The 15,829-nt window shown below is 40.0% G+C and overlaps 1 protein-coding gene across 1 annotated transcript; it reads left to right on the top strand.

Moving 5' to 3' along the window:
• Positions 1-7,258: 7,258 nt before the first annotated feature.
• LOC137260104 (ependymin-related protein 2-like) lies at positions 7,259-15,143 on the top strand. The gene is made up of 6 exons (XM_067797808.1): positions 7,259-7,482; positions 8,748-8,858; positions 11,536-11,620; positions 12,789-12,968; positions 13,326-13,423; positions 14,957-15,143. The coding sequence occupies exons 1-6, from the start codon at positions 7,327-7,329 to the stop codon at positions 15,008-15,010; spliced, it is 684 nt and encodes a 227-aa protein (XP_067653909.1). The 5' UTR covers positions 7,259-7,326; the 3' UTR covers positions 15,011-15,143.
• The last annotated feature ends 686 nt before the right edge of the window (positions 15,144-15,829 follow it).

Below are 15,829 nucleotides of genomic sequence, written 5' to 3'. Positions count from 1 at the left end.
AACACGACAATGTCCCGCCTAGGATGCCATACTGTACTCTCTTCCAATATAAAGTTCCGGGTAAAGTTAAGACTCGTATGGCTTCTTTTCCGGTGTCTCTACTGGAACACCTCCCTCTTATCTATACAATCTTCTACCCACCCTCCCGATTTCTCAGCTCACGGTTAATATGTTTGTTTTAAATCTAAAGGCATTTACATTGTTGGAAGTAATCGTTCTCATTTGAACTCAAACGGTAGTGAAGTTTGAATGTATGCCCAATTTTATCTGTTTAGAAAAAAGAATATGAGGTCGATCTGACGAAGAACACATGCAAGTCAAAGATCTGACAGGGTCTTTCAATAAACAGTGCATTTCAGGTACGTCTCAATAACATACCGCGGGAAAAAATAAGGGATCTCGTGAAAGAGAAAGCGTTCCAAGTTTCTTCACAAGCTATGCGATATAAAAGCTGAAAAAATAAGGCGAAGCTATGCGAGGAAACCTGAAGAAATAAGGGAACACTTGTCCTGTCAAGTGATCCCTTATTTTTTCCCCTCAGTATATTAGGAACACCACGTTTATAATATACTGGACAAAAACAGTTAGGGATATGTGCAAATTTGAAGTTATGAATAATGATCTATTTATTTATTGACAGTCTCATAAAATATCAGTAATGAAATACCAATATCACAAACGTATTTTGTCCAGTATATATACGCCCGCGTAGCTTTTGAATCGCCCGAGTTCAGTAGTATTTCGAGTTGCTTGTCTGCAGTCTGCAATTAATTGACCCGACAATCCGGTGATTGACTCATGCGCATCAATCAACCTAAGTATTATTTGTTTAGCATTTTGTCTCAGTTGGATGGCAATGGGTAATTAATAAAGTCTGAAACAAACATTCAAGCGACAACATTTTCTAACGCTTTTACGATACGATGACATGTGTCAACCAAGTAAGCGAGTCTGACCACCAAATCCTGTTAGTCGCCTCTTACGATGTTCATGGGTTGACAAAGGTCAGTTCTTTGACATCATGGCGGTTTGGAAGTGATGCGTATCTTCAGCTTTGCAAGTACTAGACGAGCCACGACCTTACAAATGACCCCAATTCGCATGGGAACGCCCTCCAGAACATTCTATTTGAAACTAGAAGGAAACAGGTTGTCGTCTAAATATTGAAAGGTTCAATTTCCTAGTGCGAATGATGGTGTTTTGTTGAACTGCATCGCTCTTCGAGACACGCATTAAACAATAACGGTATTGATTTTACACCACCGTCAGCATGTATTGCACGTGTTTAATCGCCAATGTACCTGTAGCAACCAAGTGTATTCGTCCAGATTACTTGCCCCGCCTGCTTGTCACAAACGTGTTCACTGGCTCATCTGATACTTGACAAGCAGTACGTAGTTTGTCTGTTGTTGAAACATACAGAAATCAGAAGAGCGATGAGTAAGTGAGTGAGTTAGTAAATGCTGTTTATTCCAACAAAGGTCCAACAATAACAGTAAGAGTAGCCTGGCTTAGTGGTTAAATTTTTCGTTCCTCAAGCCAAAGTCCTGGTTCGATTCTGCAGACGGGTACACTCTGTGGAGATATTGACATCGCTAGTGTATTGCAAAAGCGGCGTAAAATTATACTCAATCTGTCACACCTTGAGTCGTATCCGATTGAATTATTGCTCGTCCTGAGTCTAGTAAGTCCGTGCGTGCCTGAAACTTATGAGTTCGGCTTAGAATATCATTTGAGTCGATCGATGCTCATGCTGTTGAGCATTCAACAAACAAAACCACATAATGCTTTAAACAGCCACTCAACAAACAACACCACGCATATTTTCAGACGATGCAACGTTCCTGTACGACGTGAAGATGGGATTTTCTACTGGCGACTCTGACACGGTGACTACCAAGGTCTACTACGTTGAAGAGGTCGTTGACAGCCAGACCGTTGGAGACGTTTCCGTCATTACCAGCAACACTTACGTGCCGATACAGTCCATAAGAATCGGGCGAGAAGGGGGTACGTACACCGAGTTAGGAGGAACCACTTGTGTCACTCTTCTTAATCCTCCAATAAGGTCACTACATACAGTGTAAGCTGTCTAAACCGGTACTCGTTGCGACTGAAAAATTGATCCGGTTTAGACAATGTGCTGGATTGTAGAGCTGATGATAAATGTACAAGCCACGGACGGGACTGAGAATGTATGCCAATGTTGACAACTTGCCGGATTGGACAGATGTCGGTTTTGGCAGCTTCCACTGCATACTGAAAAGCGAAAGAAGCGCTAATCTGGAATTTTGTCAAGGTCTTAAACATGACATAACATGAACGCTAACATGAACGTTAACTTTGAGATATTATTTTGTTTACAGTCACGGGTTTTTTTGTGTTTTTTTTTTGTTTGTTTGTTTGTTTTGCTGTTCAGTATATTTCTTTTTTGCTTGCGTTTACTGTAACAATAACCTGTGTGTTACATGTCATTTTGAAAAGGTGCAGTGCATAGAATGTCAACTGCTTTAATACCTGGCACTGATTGCTTGTCCTCCGAATGAAGTTTTGTTGTCTCTACTGACCCATGGTCAAGGTGAGTGAGTTTAGTTTTACACCGCACTCAGCAATATTCCAGCTATATCGCGGCGGTCTGTAAATAATCAAGTCTGGACCAGGCAATCCCGTGACCAACAACATGAGCATCGATCTGGGCAATAGGGAACCGCTGACATGTGTCGACCAAGTCAGCCAACCTGACTACCCGATCCCGTTAGTCGCCGCTTCCGACAAGCCTCTCATGGCACGTATGGGCCGCTGAAGGCCATTTCATCCCGGGGCCTTCACGGGTTCCGTCTGGCACTTACCAATACGGGTTCGAATCCAGTTCTGTGGTTATGTTTCTATCCTGACACCACCACAGACTGTTGGCGATTCGAGTTGGAACTAGCCTTCTGAAGCTCACGCTTGTCATAAGAAGGGGCCAACGGGACCAGGTGCCCAGGGTCGCTGTCATGGTGAACACACGCCATCGTATCCTAATTGCGCAGATCGATGCTGATTTTGTCAATCACTGAATTGTCTTGTCCTGATTAGACACCAGTGTATAGCTGGAATATTGCTGACAATCAAATGTAAAATGGGGACCAAACGTTAGCCCTGCATTCTGTATTTTGCCAAGTGGCTAAGGCATCCGTTCATCCCGCCGAAGATGTCGTCAATTCTCCACATGGGGATCGTGTCTGAAGTCCATTTGTGGGCCACACTTCACTCACTTAATCATTCAAAACAGCGTGATGTTAGAGAGAAAAAGCAACGTCAGTTTTCTTTCCGCAGATGTGTTCCTGGACCAAACGCTGACGGGCAACATTGTAACTCCGATTCCTAAAGATGATGCCGACATTTTCACCCCGTCGAAGAGTTGTAGCAGCTCGGTGAAACATTCATGGCCTTGTTTTCTTTATTTTGTATTATTATTTTGTTTTACAAGAATGAACAAGGAGAAATTTGTAACTATCCATATTGATCGGTCAGGGTAACACGCCGAGGACCTTCCCCCACGTAAAACTGACAATTGAAATTATACTCACAGAAACAAGTAACGCAAATGTGGATTTCAAGTTATGAATTACAGATCACAATAGATTCATCACAATTCTTTATCACCCACAAAACTTCCACGATTCACATAAATGTCATCAGTCTCTGTTTCTCAATGACACGTGAAGGTCCCGGGGTAGAATAGGCGTTCAGCAACCCACGCTTGCCATAAAAGGCGATTATGCTTGTCGTAAGAGGCGACTAACGGGGTCGGGTGGTCAGGCGCACTGACACATGTCATCGGTTCCCAATTGTGCAGATCGATGCTCATGTTGTTGATCGCTGGATTGTCTGGTCCAGACTCGATTATTTACAGACCGCCGCGATATAGCTGAAGTGCGGCGTAAACCTAAACTCACTCACTCACCCACTGTTTCTCAAAACCTTGCATGACCCCTGTCAACTGTAAACATGTCCCGAGTGAGTGAGGGAGGAGGGAGTATGATTAATTTTAGGCCATTTTAGCAATAATCCAGCAAACTTACGAAGAGGGACACACACAGAATACCAGACATACAGGGAAAAACATGAGGCAGTTTGATGGAGAGTGAGTGAGTGAGTTAATATTTAACGTCACATCGACAATACTCCAGCCGTATTGTGACGAGAACAATTTAAAATTATATTCCATACCAAAAATATCAGAAACTAAAACCCTGTTGACGTAGAACAGTAAAACCACTAGCATATCATAAATAGAATTAAACTAGCGCCGAAAGTTAACACTAGTATCATTATTTGGGCAATACACTATAAAACAGTCTATAGATCGCAAACACCAGAAGGTACATCACCAGTTTAAAGACCATGGGGACGTAAAGGTTTGAGGGTGCCCTGAAAACGTGTCGAGCACTCGGTGATCATTTTGTAGCCTTCCATTGCGGTCTTTCCTTCAGAATGTCCCTAACTAAAAACTGGAAGGAAGTGGGGAAAGTAGCACTCTACGAAGGGTGCTGGTCTGAGGACTGATCAACGATGACCGCCTTTTCCCAAAGACTGAAGATGTGTTTTGTATGCGCGATTCTTCTCCGGCTTTGACATGCGTCAGATAGTGCTGTATCCCTGTGTTTATATGTTGTCTTGATGTACCTACCACTGCATTGTCATTAAAACTACTCCTGTAGTAGAACAAGAGCTTTGTTTTTTGTTTGATCAACTGTAAACTACCCGTCAAATCCGAGTTGAATTATTCTTCTTCCACTGTTTGCTCGACATGGTTGACACGTCAGCGAATGCCACTTTGCGTAGATCGATTCGAATCGTGTTGTTTATTGGATTAACGCGATTCACAGGCTGTTAGTATACAGGCTGAATATTGCTGACTATCAATCAACCACTTGCATCCGTGCTCTGGAGAACAATGTAAACTGGTTACTAAAACATAGGAAATGTGTGTTGCTTACCTAAGGGTTATCTTATTTCATATGTTCTGGGATGACACTTAGGTAAGCAACATACATTTCATGTGTTTGAGTAAACAGGCCACATTGTTCTTCAGAGCACGGATGCAATTGGTTCATAGTTCATAAGTACTGAGTCACGATATGGCTGAAATATTGCCAAAGTGACTCTAAATTCTAACTCACTCACTCACTCATATGTACTGGACAAACAGTTCGGATCATGGGTACTTGGTGGTATTTTGTTGTTGTTCGTGTTATTGTTTAATGGGATGTGTACGTGTTACAAAACGCAGTTTTGTAATAAGCTGATACCAGTTCTTGAAGATGTACTTTTATTGTAAGAAAACTGAGTTTAACTCTCAATGTAAGTGCTGAAATGTCACGTCATGATGTGCCATTTGCTTGACCATAGTTACTGCCCCTTTATTATGACTTTATTATAGTTCTTAAAGTCACCTTCAATATATGATATTTTACAGATAGGAGAGAGTGTTTTTTGTTTTTGTTTTGTTTGTTTGTTTGTTTGTTTGTTTGTTTGTTTTGTTTGTTTTGTTTTGTTTTGTTTTGTTTTGTTTTGTTTTGTTTTGTTTGTTTGTTTTTTTACACTCTCGGCTTACTCAAACTTCTCTCAGTCCCGTTGTATAAAATAAAAGCAGCCGTCAAATTCCCTTCCCAACCTTAGAGATCGGACCAACCGAGGCTGTTTCTCGCAGCGGGAGGCTAATCTTAGAGATAAGGTTGACCTGAAGAGATAAGGCTGTTTTGAACAACGGAGCACAGGTCGTTTTATCACTGGAATATTGCTAAAAGCGGCATAAAGTTGATGTTACTCTGTGTTTCATAAGCACCTCCTGTAGTTAACATTATATGATACATGACCTCAAAACATGGGCACATTATGGAGATTCAAATGTGTAATATACTCTACCATTGGCACATTATGGAGATTCAAATGTGTAATATACTCTACCATTGGCACATTATGCAGATTCAATTGTGTAATATACCCTAGTTTACGGAAACCTGAACTTTGAAGTCTGGTAGAGATAAAACCCATTGAGGAAAGTTGCAATGACATTCAGCTTGTGTATGCAGACCCGTGAAGGTCCCGGGGTAGAATAGGCCTTCAGCAACCCATGCTTGCCATAAAAGGTGACTATGCTTGTCGTAAGAGGCGACTAACGGGATCGGGTGATCAGACTCGCTGACTTGGTTGACACATGTCATCGGTTCCCCATTGCGCACATCGATGCTCATGTTGTTGATCACTGGATTGTCTGGTCCAGACTCGATTATTTACAGACCGCCGCCATATAGCTGGAATATTGCTGAGTGCGACGTAAAACTAAACTCACTCACTCACTCTTGTGTATGCAACATCATTTCACGTTATCACCACACATAAACACAATGCATGGGAAGCACGTGCATAACGTGGGAGCCTCCTAAACATCCAGGGAGTGTCATTGTGACATATGTCGTTTTTCAGGCAGGTCGATAAATCACTGTAGACCTTTTATCCGATAATTTTCTTACATCTGTGCATGGACAGGGTTTTCAGGGTCAAGTCGCGCACTACTGCCTGAAAATTGTGAAACTGAAATTTTCATGTCATACTCCAGTCACCTAACAAGAGGGATAACTGGCCCACCACAAACAAACAAGATTAGAATGTCACAGCGAAGACCCGGGTTCGATTCCCAATGCGAAGTCTTCCTAGGCGTGATAGTGTTGAAATACTACACTACTGCCTGAAAAGTGTACACCTGAAATTTTCATGTCATACTCCAGTCACCTAACAAGGGGAATGACTGAACGAACAGCTTTGCTTTGAATGAAATTCATGTGGTGATGCATTCTCAAAACATTCATTATTATTATATCAACATTGATTCAATGCCGTATGTCTCCCAATTTCGATAATCGTTCATTGAAAGTACAGTTCCCCTACATTTATTGAAGGGTATAGATAAATCGATGTGTGGTCAAACCAGACTGGAGGTTGTCACAACACTGTGTTATCAGATCCATCGTCAACAGCACATCGTAATAAGTACTCCTGGAAGTTGAAAATGTATATTTGTTTTAATATATTGTGTGCGTTTGTGCGTATCGTGGTATTGTGTTTCCTAACAAGAGAGTCTACACATGAGTCCCTATGTATGATGAATTTTTAATATTAATATTTACATGGCAGTATATAGTATTCATAAAATAAGCCGTTTGAAAAAAGGTGTTAACTTAAGTGACATACTTCAACTTAATATTCCGCGAGCAATCTTGTTTTAAAGGTTTAAAAACGTCAGTCGTTGTAGGCTTTACCAGATTGTCCTCAAGAACTATGGACGTGCTGACGTTGATAGCTACCGTCCCCGTTGTCGTTGTCGTCGCCTTGGATACACAACGTTGTGTTCCATCGTCGTGGAAAGCCCAGGAAAGGAGTATCAGTTTAGCGGTCTCGAAAATTAATGGGTTTTACAACGGATTCAATGAAAAAGTAAGTGTCTTATTGTCTCTCTATTGCGGATTCCTTAAAAAGAGGAGCACGAGCGCGCGCGTGTGTGTATGTGTGTGTGTGTGAGTATGCGTGTGTGTGTGTTTGTGTGTGTTCGTGTTTGTGTTTTCGTGTGTGTGTGTGTGTGTGTGTGTTTTCCAGGTTCATGTGTTATTTTATATAATATCATATCATCATGCACTGCTTTCACATAACGGTTTCTTATGCAATATTTTCACAGAATCATTGATCATGCACTACATTCACAGAGATATCGATCATGTATTTGGTTCACAGAAAGGTTTATCACGTTTTCAGAAAATTTGGAACTATTGGAATGGATTTTTGTCCCAAGATTATACACTGGAAACAAAAAATATGGGAACACCCTAAAATTTGAAAGGCACATATAAACATAATCGTGGGGAGGTCATTTATACTCTCAATTAAGTGTAACGTTTTGTGTGCTTAATGAGCACGTTAAATATTACGTGTAAAAGCATGCATGCAGTGGAGCAGCTGATTCAATATTCGCTGAGTTTAGTGAAACGAAACATTGTCAAAAACAACGAAAAACAAGGGTGCTGAAACACACCAGCACCATGTTTGATTCTGTCTTCTAAAACTCAACTCAAGAGGATCTGCATGTGGAAGACAGGGTGTTCCCATATTATTTGTACTATATTTACAGATACCAAATACGACACTAGATGTATCTCCAGATATGGCACAGTACGAGTGTCCAAGTATGACAGGATGAGAGTGTATCGAAATATGACACTGTAAGAAAGTGTGGAAAAATGATGCTATAAGAGTATGACCAAATATGACAGTATGAGCGTGTATCGAAATATGACACTACAAGAGTGTGTGAAAAAACGACGCTATAAGAGTATGACCAAATATGACAGTATGAGCATGTATGGCAATAGGACACTGCAAGAGTGTGTCCAAATATGACACCCCCCAATGGCGTGTCCAAAAGTATAAACTCAACAAAAGCGTGTCCAAATACGACACAACATAAAGGAAACACCAAGTGTGCAATCTCTAATGTCTTAAATGATGTGTCTACAGTTAGACAGAAAGTATTCAAAAGTTCTTCAAAGCCACTCAATTATATAGAGACAGTCAACAAAGTGTGACTACTCTCATCCAAGCCAAAAAGAAGCAACCACGAGCTAATCTGCACGAATTGTAGCGGAAAAATGTTAATTTCAATGCGCGTTCGCTCGAACGTATTCGAATGTCTATGAACAATGTTTCAGGACAATTCCACTGTGTACTACGACAAACTAAACGGCAGATCGGCTCAGCTGGTAAACTTCACCATCGGGGATGTCTATGAAAGCATGAAGGTCATTGTCGACTACAAAGCTGTAAGTTCCTGACCGTTTCATCTATGAGAAACGACTTATTTTCTTTCCATGAACAGAACAGATCCCAGATATTTAGATATTTCGGCTGTTGTACTTGCAATGGAGGGTACCGAACACCTCAATGTTAATTGTGAAGTGTTTGAAGTATAGATATCGAATCGTACACTTCAGCAAACCTGTATGGATCAAAGGATTCGATTCTTGCATCTTGCTGTTTTTACCCGCATGTATTGTCTTAGTAAAATCGATGCGAAGTAAATATCCCCTTACTAATATTCACAGGCACTACAGTTGAACGTTTGTCAAAATTTATTTATTAGAAAGAGAGTCAAATGTTATCGTAACCATATGTAGATTTCGCAGACAACACAAGAAAAACAGATTTAGTTATCGCCCTTCCATCGATTTCCACTCGCACAACATCGGTAATGTCCGAGCATCATAGGTCATTTAATGTTATTCGAGATAAAAAAAAGTTACTACCACTAAGTACCGAATAAGTTGATATTGGCAGCGGGGTATATTGCAATGTACCTCGCACGTAAGCGGAGTACACTGAAAGGAACAGAGGAACGCTCAGCAAACCAGCAAACGACATGAGATCGTGTCCATTATCGATTTGAATGTCGAATGTTGTCCATATGTCGAATATCTTGTCCATCGAACTCAGAGGTTAAGCAAAGGTTACCTTAGACTACCTTAGACTATATATGAAACTGTCAAAGGTTCACGTCGATTCAGACTGTGTTTAAGATAGTTTTAGGTCCTATATTTGGAGATGAGCGCAAGCATGAGGTATTGTATCCATCATCGAGTTGCGAGTTGTCCTTTATCAATTTGGATGTCAAAACGTAGTCATTGGAAGGCTGTCATTTGGTAAAAGTCTACTTTGCAAGTCCGTGTGATACATTATCGACGTCACGACAGTTTCAAAAGGTTTACGTATGAAGGCAGGTCCTTAGTTCCAACCGTTTTTGAAAAAAAGGTGTAAAGCTAAATGCTTTTCAATATGATTTTTTTTTTGTCACTTCTTTGTCATTGTGAAGAAAACGTTTGACTTTGCAATACGTTGAACCAGTGAATTACCAAGCAAAGGGCTGTATGAGGTTTCGAAAATGAATCATACATGTCTAAGTAGTTTCGTATATATCTGTCATTATGATTAATCAAGATGCACCTTTTGATCTTGCAATAAATCAAACTTAATGAGAGTTTAAGTGTATCTGCCATTTTGGAAATGGATTTTAAATGTCTTGTCATTATTCAAATTGACATTTACGTTGATGCTATCGCGCAGGTCAAAGTTCAGAGTAATGTGAGTGAGTAATGGATCGGATATAAACTTTAAGCAATATTCCATACGTTTTGTTCAATAGTTAATCAAAGAAAAGAAAACCATGTTTACATGATATAGAATGACATAAATATCGATATAGATTATCGATATCAAACATTACATTTCTAACTAAGAGCAACATGTATTAGCCATGTGTGCCCAAAATAGTACCTACCAAACAAAACACTGATTAATGTTAAAACCTATTTCAAACAAAAGATCATTCGCGTTTGGATGAAAATGATTCCCTTTCGATATATTTATCAATTTACGCTAAAAACCAATATCATACCACAGATGTTTTCTTTGCCACTGACATTTGTAGTTGATAAAATGGATGAAGACAGAGTGATAGTTTGGTACCAGTGGTTCGATCCCGGTCGTGTTATACTGAAATGGATCGGTGAAGGTCAGGGGAGGAATAGGCTTTCAGCAATCCATGCTTGCCATAAAAGGCGACTATGCTTGTCGTAAGAGGTGACTATCGGGATCGGGTGGTCAGACTCGCTGATTTGGTTGACACATGTCATCGGTTCCCATTTGCGCACATCGATGCTCATGCTGTTGATCACTGGATTGTCTGGTCCAGACTCGATTATTTACAGACCTTCGCCATATAGTTGTAATAGTGCTGAGTGCGGAGTAAAACTCAGTTCTCTCACTCACTCAATTAAATTCTGAAATGTGTAAATATGGAACTTATTATTACCGTGCCTGGTGCCCGGATAGCTTAGTAGATAAAGTGTTCGATCTTAACGAGGAGGACCTAGGATCGATTGCTCACACAATGTGTGCAGTCCATTTCTTAATGCTGCGGTGACACTGCCGGAATATTGCACAGAGAAAATTAAAACAATGCCCACCCCATCACGTAGAGATTGCTTGATTGACTCGTTGTTGTTTAATGCCGCACTCAGCAACAATCTAGCTGCATGGCGGCAGTATGTAATTAGTTTTTTTCTGATCCACGTCAGCGAGCCTGATCATCGGATCCTCATAATTGTCTCCTAGGAAAACTGACGACCAATCTAACCCGGATTTTCACGGCGTGCTCACTGTGTGAGCTTGGCACACACAACTGGCATTAGTCCAGACTGAAATCATCCTTCAGCGATACCAAGATGCTTATGTCATTTTAGAACCTGAGTACTCGAGAAATTCAGGAAACTGTTTGTTTTGAGCGGTGCGGGATACTTACAACACACGGTACAATCGCAAGGTATATGACAACAGAGCACTTGATATAATTACATAAGCACCTGTGTTGCAATCATTTCTCTTGGAATGGTTAATCAAGTGACCAGAACGGTGTGTAAATGTTTCCATTTAAATTCTTTGCAGGGAAAACGGTATTTGATTGACTTCAAGAAGAACGAATGCGTTGAGCACGGCATAACGTGGGGGTTCAATGACATATGCATTCCAGGTAAATAAGGAAGTTACAAGATAAACAAACAAGTCAACAGGTAAAAAAACAGGTCACAAGGTAAGGTAAACAAAACTGTCAAAATTTGAATAACAGCCCACAGGGTACAACAAGTCATCAAATAAACAAGACGTCATTAGGTAAGCAATCAAGTGACCAGGTGAGTGAGTGAGGTTTTATGCCGCTTTTAACAATATTCCAGCAATATCACGTCGGGGGACACCAGAAAATGAGCTTCACAAATTTTGCCCATGTGCGGAATCGAACTCGTGACTTCCAAACCGGTAAACGAAAAAGTCACCAAGTAAACAACACGTCACGAGGTAAACAAGTTACCAAAACGACAAAATAATCACCTGGTAAACAAACATGTCATCATGAAAACAAAATAGTCACCAATTACACAACATGTCACCAGGTAAACAAATTCGTCACAAGAAAATAAACATGTCACCACGTAAACAACACATCACCAGGTACTTAAAACAAATCATCAGGTGAATATACACATCACCAGGTAAACGAAAATGTCACCAAATAAACTGCACATGTAGCCAGGTAAACATGCACGTCACATGTGTCTTAGTGAGTGAGTTTAGCAACGATAATTACCATACATGCCTCAGCATAGTTTTGTTTGTGTTTTCTTTTTTTCTCTTGTTAATTTTGTTTAGTTGTGTTTTTGTTTTTGTGTTAACTTTTGTTTTGAATGTTTATGTTTTTTATTTTATACTGGACAAAAATAATTAGTTATATTTTGAAATTATGAATAATGATCCATTTATTCATTGACAATCTGATGAAATATCAATCATACAAATGTCAATATTCCTATTGTATTTATTTATTTATTTATTTATTTATTTATTTATTTATTTATTTATTTATTTATTTATTTATTTATTTATTTATTTATTTATTTATTTATTTATTTATGCTTGTTCCAAATACACGTTCGTTTTCAGCAATGTCCTTCAGTTACATTGTTCACGGTTTTAAATATGAACGAGTCGTAGGATGTTTCAGGATAATCTGCGTTGGGCGAATTACGTTTAGATTAATGATTTTCTTTTTTCCTACGCTATTACAGGAATTCTATAACAGTTTTTCTGTCATTTCGTCCTCGAATCTACCATATGCCTCGTCAGCTTCATCAAACTGTTTTAAGGTAATTCGGACCAAACATTTGGATACTACCTTGGATTGGACAACAGGAAAGGTGGATATATTGACGCTGTGGCATTCGAGAAGAGGGTCGACTATCATGGTCAACATGCAGATTTGACTGTCACTCTCACCAAGGACCTCTACGTACCAGTTCAGGTCCTTATGCGTGGATTGGACGATGGTAAGTTTAGGCGGAATATTCAGTAACTCGCTATGAATATTCAGTAACTCGCTATGAATATTCAGTAACTCGCTATCAATATTCAGTAACTCGCTTTGAATATTCAGTAACTCGCCATTTCCCAAAAATGGATCTCACGTAAATATTGCAAACAATGAATGTTAGTGGGAGTCACTGCAGTACAAAGGGTTTAACCGAAAGAATAAATAAAATAAATTAAAATTTAAAAAAAAAAATAAAAATAACTTTTTTCACATTTGAAAAAAAAATGTGCCCTAGAAACATTTAATATTTTTATGCTGCCTTATTTGTCGTTTCACTCTTGGCAGGGTAATGACTATATACTTTGTTTCACAGATACATATCTTGCCATCTCCCTGTTGAGCGACGTTGTATCTCCATTCCCTCCCGAGGAATCAGACGTGTTCGATCCACCCAGCGGCTGCACAGAGGGGGTGAGGAATGTGAGGGGTTTTCAAACAGTGAAACAATCACATTGAGGAGTAGTTAATCAAAGGAATGGTCAATCTTAGAAGTAGTCAAACTGAGAAGTAATCAAACCCAGAAGTCAATTGAGGAGTAGTCGGTCTGAGGACTATTCTCACCCTGAATAGTCAAACGCAGAAACAAAGTTTGGAGCAGTGAACCAGATGTGGTCACACAGAGAAATGGTGACAATATGGTGCAGTAAAAACTAATGGGTAGTCAAACTTGAGAGTAGCCAACTGAAAACTCTGAAGAGCAGTCTGAAGAGTAGTCATACTAGTCGAACGTTTGAATAGACAAACTCGGGGGTAATCAGACGGTTTGGTATTAGAACTGTTGAGCAGTCAAAACAGGGAAGAGTCACACTGAGCTGAAGTCAAACCTAGTCGTAGTCAAACTGAGGAGTAGTCAAACCTCGTCGTAGTCAAACTGAGCAGTAGTCCGTTGAGGACTAGTGAAACCTAGTCGTAATCAAACTGAGGAGTAGTCAGTTGAGGAGTAGTCAAACCTAGTCGTAATCAAACTGAGGAGTAGTCGGTTGAGGAGTACTTAAACCTAGTCGTAGTCAAACTGAGGAGTAGTCAGTTGAGAAGTATTCATATCAGGAGTAGTCAGTCTAAGGCGTAGTAAGTCTGAGGAGTAGTAAAGCTGATGAGTAGTCTGTTGATTATTCAAATGAGGAGTGAGGGAGGGAGTTTTACGCCGCACTCAGCAATATTCCAGGTACATGGCGGCGGTCTGTAAGTAGTCGAATCTGGACCAGGCAACCCAGTGATCAACAACATGAGCATCGATCTGTGTAAATGGGAACCGATGACATTAACCAAATCAGCGAGCCTGACCACCCGATCCCGTTAGTCGCCTTTTATGACATAGTCGGCTTTTATGACAAGCATGGGTATTGAAATGAGGTGTAGTCAATCTGAAGAGTCAAGCTGTCTCATAGTCAGACTAAATAGTAGCCACACTAAAAAGTTGTTGAACTGGGCAGTAATCATCTGAAATCTGAGTAGAAGTCGAACTGTGAAGTAGTCCGCAAATATGCAGTGCCTCGTTTACAGAGCACACCGCCTTCATCCAGGCACCCCACCCTCACCCCCAGCAGTACTTTAGGTTTGTTATTTCCTGATCTGTTGGCTGTCATTTTGAACACAAAAACAAAGCCTTGAACACAAACCTTCTGACACTCTGTGCAATACAAAAAGCAATGCTAAGGGTTCTCCACAATCATAAATATGTTTGTTATCTAAGGTTAAAATATCCATGTGTCCATGTTTGATGGATATAGAGGGATCAACGATCTTAAGATGATTATTCTACCCAGGATGACTATTTGGGGTTTAACTGAAATCTGCATATATACTGATGCATAAAAGAAAATACACAACGGTAGTGTTGGGATATTTGGCCAACCAAAAATACGAAATATACATTTTGAAAACTGTTTTATTTTGTGTTATTTCAATCCGTAAGTAAATAACTACCTTCTGTCTATGTCACAGGGAGTTTCATTCGAAGTGCTTCCCGGAGCTATGGCAGCATTGCTGGGTCATTAAATCACCAGCAAGTGATAAGCAAGATGGCCGCTATAATCTCCTGACAGGTCTCGTCTTACCATGAGTCTCCAGCTTTGACGTGTTTCATGTATTACTGTATCTCTGTCATCAATAATAAATTTATACCAAGCATTAGTCAGTCATTCATGATGTCAACCCGTGAAGATCCCGTTAGAACTGATCTTCAGGAACCCATGCTTGCCGAGGTGCCGTTATCGGGTGGTCAGGCTCGCTGGTCTCATCGCATCCCTTTTGTGCATGTCGATGATGTTGATCACTGGGTTGTCTGGTCTAGGCTGTGCAGATCCCTTTTATAGCGTCTTGCGACAATCATGGGGTGCTAAAGGCCAATTCTAATCCAGATATTCACATTGCTGACGCCATAACAGTGTAATAATAGTCATCGCTGACGAAGTCAAACTTGAAGTACCATAGATTTGCAATAGAGCTTCATGATGTCCAAAATCAATTTGTACTACTTGCGAAAAAGATTTATGTATACTTCAAGGCTTACACATCAAGATCTATATCTCTTGAAGAATTACTTGTATTGCTTAAGGACATATGTAGTACTGGACGGTTTATTCAAATGAGAAATAATGAATTTTGTTGCTTTACTCGGAAATGGCAACACCTCGATAAACTACGTTGACACCTAAGGATGCGCTCGTAAAATATATCTTATTCAAAGGTATGTGTCCAGTATACAACAGCACGCATGCATACTCTGAATGTAGAGGAACCTGAACTATGAAGTCTGGTAGAACGTCACATTGACATTCATCTTGTTTATGCAGCATTATTTCACGTTAGAACCAT

This window comes from Haliotis asinina, chromosome 13 (assembly GCF_037392515.1).
Source record: "Haliotis asinina isolate JCU_RB_2024 chromosome 13, JCU_Hal_asi_v2, whole genome shotgun sequence".
NCBI lineage: Eukaryota > Metazoa > Mollusca > Gastropoda > Lepetellida > Haliotidae > Haliotis > Haliotis asinina.
This window is presented reverse-complemented; position numbering and strand designations above follow the sequence as displayed.